Source organism: Seriola lalandi, unplaced genomic scaffold (genome assembly GCF_002814215.2).
Source record: "Seriola lalandi dorsalis isolate HSWRI2012SDOR001 ecotype SW California unplaced genomic scaffold, Sedor1 jcf7180002054570, whole genome shotgun sequence".
NCBI lineage: Eukaryota > Metazoa > Chordata > Actinopteri > Carangiformes > Carangidae > Seriola > Seriola lalandi.
The window spans coordinates 63,918-70,240 of NW_019525123.1; the positions used below are offsets into that span (position 1 = coordinate 63,918).

The following is a 6,323-nucleotide window of genomic DNA, read 5'->3' on the forward strand; positions in this document are numbered from 1 at the left end:
GACTAATAAGAAAGCAAATGGTAAAACGCAGTGAGGGCATCAACCCATCTGGTGGACGAGTACAACAAATCCAAGATCAGTAAGAAACTTAACCTAATCCTGACTTTCATTCATCTATCTGGAATGATGGATCCATCAGTGTAAAATCCAATAAATTACATCCACCTCAAACTTTGGCCACCTGACCTTGTTTTACAACATTGTCTGTAGGCTTTTCTGTTGAATTGGTCCCTGCTGACGTCAAAAGAGAATCTCTGGCTTGAGGTGCGGCAAGAGATAATAGATGATTGGCTGGATTTATTACACCAACTAGTTTTTACTAAATGTGAATGAAAGAATTTTCAGAGAGCAGAGATTAATAATCCTGTGCGGATTCCCAAACTCCCACATCACAAGCCGAGGATGTCTACGGATGGCAACTACTTCAACTATACAGTGATGTTCCGCTCCTAGACAGCTTCATATTAATAGTTTTTTTGCCATGCTAGAGGAACAAACCCCTTAGATTTATTGTATCTTGTGAGTGTGTGAGCAGCTCAGGCCGTACCCGGTTAATGTACAGCAGCAATGTAAGTATGTTACAAGAATCTCATGGGAGAATAAATGGTTTTCATGGAACCACACACCAAATACAGATGAGTTTTCAGCAATTGTACATTGTGTGGCAGGGATAAGGCAGGGAAAGGTGCAAGTATTTGGGCGCCTCGAAATAAAGCTGAGATGTGTGTGAAGGCTTTGCAGGTTGTAGCTGCAGTAATATGCGAATGGAGATCTCAAGGGTCAGTGAAGAGATGTTTTAATGAGCTCTGAGTGGGAAAGAGTTCCGAAGTGATAATGAGGCGGCACTAAATATATTCCCCCACGATGGCTGATCCCCCTGGGGAGCGATGAGTTAAGCTATATGCGATATTCTTCCATCTGGGGATGGTGGGTGGCGATGGGAGAGTTGTTTTCACTGACCGATACAATGCTGGAGACTGGGCGGCTGCCAAGGAGATGAAAGTGTGTGATGATGGCGATAAAAAGGAGGAAACTCACACAAGAGAGATTGTTCACTGATGGGAAAAACAATTGTCTTTTTATTATTGATTCAAAATAGGTCAAATGAATAGAGTCTAGAGTGAGATTAGTAATGGAGAAGAAGAAAGCATATGTGTTAAGAACAAAGTCATGTTAAAACCTTGGAACACACCCCAATGAGAAAGTCCCTGGGTGAAAGTAGAGGGAAATTACACAACCAGAGAATGGAGCCAAGCATTTTTCATTTTTGCAGAGATATCTTCCAAAAGAAAAAAAAAACAAATTGACAAATTACCAACCATATTACTCATTCAAGTAAAGACATTTGTGAAGATGTGAAGGCAAGAAAGTGGGATTAGACTCCCAATGCAGATTAAATCTTCTTTGCACACGGGATCTGAGTGGCATTTGTTAAAAGATCCAAATGTGGGCTTTGTTTGAAAAGAAATTTACTTGGAAGATTTACAAAGACAAGTCTCTACAAGCTGAAAGCCTTCAGGTTGCTCTGTGAAGTTTGCTGGTGTGCTCCAACCCCAGTGGATATTTAGCTGAAATGTAACAATCCAGTCGGGTTGTCGATACGGAAACTGGCTTTAAGCTATGAAACAAAACTCCAAGGACAAAAAAGAAATCCAAAAAAAGATTTATCTTTTTTTTTTTTTTTTTCCAAATTGCCAAAGTTTGCAGGAAATTAAGAAACTGTCTAACATCTGGAAATAGTGTCCCAGACAACAGAATGTGTAATAGACCACAGTTTAGAAATAATGTAGCTTCAGGTCTTTACAGGGACTGAAGAGCGGAGAAACAATGTCTGAACTTTCAATATCCTCACTTTAAAAGGTTCGCAACAAGATGGAGGTGTTTGTTGGACTTTTGGCAAAGAGACAGTGAGATATAAAAATGTCTTATCATGACAAGACAAAAAGGAGAGTATTCAAGAAAAACAGAATATATTAACACTGAAAATGACTCGTTCAAGTTTTATTGGCTAATTGAAATTCTGGACATGAAATCCGTTTGACTGCAGTTTGGGGGAATTTGCTTAATTTTGAATATAAAAGTATGACCTGTACAGCTTGGATACAGATGAAACATATAAACTGCACATTTTCTTAAGGATAGCAAAAGAGTCCATCAAAGAATATTGGCAATATTTTAGTATTAGTATTTTAACTGTTTTAGTTATTTGCTGGTTTACTTCCCTTCATCAAAAGCACAAGAACCAATTGCAGGGTGTTGTTAGGTGCTTTCTAATGTTTGTATTATTGTAATATTTGTATGTGTGTGGGTGTGTATGTGTATTTTCTAAGATTTGCGGTTTGTGGAGTAGCAGCCAAAATGTCCTCACTCTGTTGGAAAAATACTTTTTATCAGTACATCAATATCAAGTACACACACACACACACACGCACACAGGCAACTGTGTCATTATTTGCATATTAAAGGTGATCACCGGAGACACATGTGGCATCTGATTTCAGTGCTGAGTGTGACACACACACCCAGCATGTGAATCTTGTTTCCATCACTTCAGAGGACATTACATTGACTTACATTCATTTCCTGGAGATTTACCCTAATCCTAACCATCATCTTGTCATCTCATCGACACCTAACCTTATACCTTCACTCTTTACCATTTATATTATGGGCCTTTTTGTCCCCAAAAGGAAGGGGAGTCCACATAATGTTATTGTGTAAACACATGTTTTGCCCCCAGGACATACAGAAGCAAAACCAAATTAATCTTATAAAATAAAACTATAAATTGATCAAACAAAGTGCTATGTGTAGAACTGAAGCAGTTAATTGTTGTGGATCAAACCTCAAACCAACTCCAAACAGAACATATATATATATATATACTATACCTATTCCAACCGAAAGATGGCGACAAACGCAGCGCATAGTGCGGGACACTCCTGAAGACGAAGAAGAAGAAGCGCGTGAGAGTTGTCAACACTCTTGAACCATGTTAAGACTTCGCTGTGGTCTGAGCTGGTCACTTGTCCTCGTCATGCTGTCCTATGTGCTGTCAAGAAGTTTCTGCCAGGTCGTCGCGGAAGTTACCCGCCCGACCATTGGCTCAGTTTTACGGACTTTCACAACGTCCAGTCCTAAATGCGGAGGAACATCCAACAATGGTAAAAAAATATATATATATACATATATATATTTCCTGCTAGGTAACAGCAACAACCTTAAGTAGCCTACCCCAAACTATTCCTGTAGGCCGTGTCTGTTAGTAGTGAATTATATTCACTAGTTATATTCCCATTATTGTCGTTTTAAAGTGCTATCTAGTGCTTACTAGTGTACAAAAAAAATGTTTTATAGCCTAGATACTGTAGTGGTTTCTGCCACTATCAAAGCCTACCTGTGCATCTGGATGGTCTGCAGGCTGTATGGTTGTTTGGCTGCCTGTCAGGTGCTTAGCTGTGTTTACCTGCAGTAGAAGTTAAATAAACAGGCTGCTATTAAATCAGTGAATGGTGAGATGAAGTTATTGTATTTATCAGTAAATGGGTTGCACACTGATAAACGTTGGATTGGAGTGTTGTATTAAGTGTAGCCTTGTGTTTTCACCTCAGCTTCAGTGGTGACTTACTCGCAGCTGAAGACCATGCTGTCCAACCGTAACATCCAGCTATTTGATGTGAGGAATCCTGATGAATACCAGGCTGGACGCATCCCAGATGCTGTTAACATCCCATGTAAGTGATCACACGTGCAAAGCTGGGAAAGGGGTGGTTCTCTCTGAGCTTTTTACTTTCATATTCTTATTTGTGTCTGAATATCAGTGGGAAACCTGGAAGAGTCTCTGAAGCTGTCTCCAGAGAGCTTTGAGCAGAAATATGAAGTGAAGGCTCCTGGGAAAGATGATGACAACATCGTGTTTCACTGCAGAACCGGCAAGAGGAGCGCCACAGCACTGGACATTGCCGGTCAGCTGGGGTTTAGCAGGTAAACAACAGCACATGCACCTGTTTACACACACGAAACATGAACCAAACGTTATACTACTACTCATGACCCTGTGAAGCTCATGATTCATCACGGTTCACAATCCACTGTTTAACTCTCTGAATGAAATTCGAGACAAACTAAATTAGATTTTAACCATGTTACACAATGTGGACTCTGCCTAAGCTGTAGTGTGGCTACACAGCACTGTAAACGGCAAATTCGAAGCATTTTGCTATTTAATTATTAATCGAATCGGTCGTGCTGTCGCAACTAGAGTACAATGTCCTCAGATGTTACTTCAGTTTGTTGAACGGTGGATGAGCTTTTAGTAGAAATTCAAACAACAGTGTTAAGAGGCTAAGCTATTCTCATTATGTTTCTTTTTCTCAGGGCGAGACATTATGAAGGAGGGTACAGTGAGTGGGCAGAGCTAGAAGGAAAATGAATCTGGGCTGGATTCTGCACTTTATAGTCAAAATTAAAGTTAAATCAAAACTACAGAATATACAAAAAAGACATACAGGTTACAATTTCACAATTTCAAAGTAACTGTTAGTTTAAAAGTAACTACCACTTAGAAAATTTCACTTCATTGACTTGTAACATTTTTTTTAAATGATGTGACCCTTCCAATATTATTCTATGTATCCATTTGATACCATTTAAAGGAATATGATTTATGACTGAACTGATTAATGTGAAAATACTTGATGTTGATTAAATTATATATAAAATTCATCATCTCTCAGTGTCCTTGTAGACCTACAGTTTGTCCCAATTCCACATTGCACACCATTTTTTTTTTCAGTAAATGCGTACACTTTCTGTAGTTAGCAGCCAAAAAAACAACATACACTGTTCACTTTTTTTTTCCCAATTCATCATTTGTTTCTTTTTAATTCCTTGTAGTAGTTTGTAAAAATGAACTGTAAGAATAAAATAAAATGAGAAAAGACAAAAATAGGAACATGAAATATAAGCAAATAACAGAAAATCTAAGAAAGAGATGTATTTTTAAAAAGATGAATAAAAGTTTAGTTAGAAAATAATAAGAGCTGATGGATTTATAATGACAGAGTTGCATTATAAAATAACAAATATTCACTTTTTGATTGTATGTATTTTATTTTCTGATTTTTTCCGGTGTGAACACACTTCATAGTCAACTTGCTTAAATGTGCAGAATTAGGACATAGTTGCTTTTTCCAATTCTAAACCATTGTATAACGTATACTGTATAATATGTATTAATCTTTCACTGTTTTTGCAGTAAGTCGACAAGAAGTTAATGTACTAAACTGTTTCATATTAACATAACATCATAGACACACTGAACAAAACTTGCTTAGTGTCATTGTCCTCATAGTGGCATATAAGCAGTTTGATCTCTGGACCAATAGATGGCAGCAAAATTTCAACCAATGCTGATGTTTATTTCCATTTTTCCACTGCCACTGTCCTTTATCATTACTGTAGTGATGCCCTCTCAGGCCTGACCTTCACACTGATATTATTCTAGACAGCTATAGAGCCTGTGAGTAACACCTCTGTGAGCAGCTGTCAAGACCTCGATCTACACAAGGTCCATGCATCCCTCATTCGGATGGAGAGCAGGTCCTACTTCACCCTCCACCTTTCCATCCTATCCCCTCTCATCGGGACTATTTGAAAAATATCAACAGTTACAGCAGGTATTTGCATGTGGGTGGCTAGACGAATCAATGCTCTGTTTATGAGCTCTGTGTGGCAGGGGTGGGAGGGGTTGTGAAAGCCCACTGTGGGTTTATACATCAGAGTTGATCTCAGTGAGCGTGAACAAGGAGTTTGGACATGCTTATATTACAAAACTCCTTTATTTATTTATTTTCTGCACATTTAACTCCATGTTATAAATCACAGAATCAGTGAGGCAATAGCCATTACAGAAAAAAAATGTACTCGCTTGCAGCTATTATTCATGTGAGAGACTGAGATTGACGCTCTGAATGTTGCACAGTGAACATAAATGGCGTGCAAGGGAAATCAGAGTTTACTGGTCATTTTTTGCATGAGTGGAGAGGCCTGTAATATCATCCAAAGTCAAAATTCAGCATGTGTTGTGGACGTCACACACCATTGATTTCTGTCCAGTTTCAAATGTATGGATTACGCCAGCTACAGGATTGTCTTCAGCTCTGCACAGCACAGGAGATATTTGCCAGCGCGCTGCTGTGGAGACGAAGGATGGGTCAAATTTCCAATGAGCACCAAGGACGTTTGGGCACTTTTCCATTAGTTAAAACACAAACTGGGTGCAGGTTCATTATGAAAAATGAGCAGTTCAGGGCTGTTTGTCA

General features: G+C 38.7%; 1 protein-coding gene across 1 annotated transcript; it reads left to right on the plus strand.

Annotated features, from left to right (window-relative positions):
- The first annotated feature begins 2,948 nt into the window (after positions 1-2,948).
- On the plus strand, positions 2,949-4,725 carry LOC111662936 (thiosulfate:glutathione sulfurtransferase). Its single transcript, XM_023416978.2, has 4 exons — positions 2,949-3,164; positions 3,612-3,734; positions 3,822-3,984; positions 4,378-4,725. The coding sequence occupies exons 1-4, from the start codon at positions 2,993-2,995 to the stop codon at positions 4,430-4,432; spliced, it is 513 nt and encodes a 170-aa protein (XP_023272746.1). The 5' UTR covers positions 2,949-2,992; the 3' UTR covers positions 4,433-4,725.
- Positions 4,726-6,323: the final 1,598 nt, after the last annotated feature.

Coding starts and splice junctions, on each gene's coding strand:
- LOC111662936 (XM_023416978.2), top strand. CDS start 2,993: ATGTTAAGACTTCGCTGTGGTCTGAGCTGGTCACTTGTCCTCGTCATG. Junction 3,165..3,611: donor CGGAGGAACATCCAACAATG/GTAAAAAAATAT, acceptor TTTTCACCTCAG/CTTCAGTGGTGACTTACTCG. Junction 3,735..3,821: donor AGATGCTGTTAACATCCCAT/GTAAGTGATCAC, acceptor TCTGAATATCAG/TGGGAAACCTGGAAGAGTCT.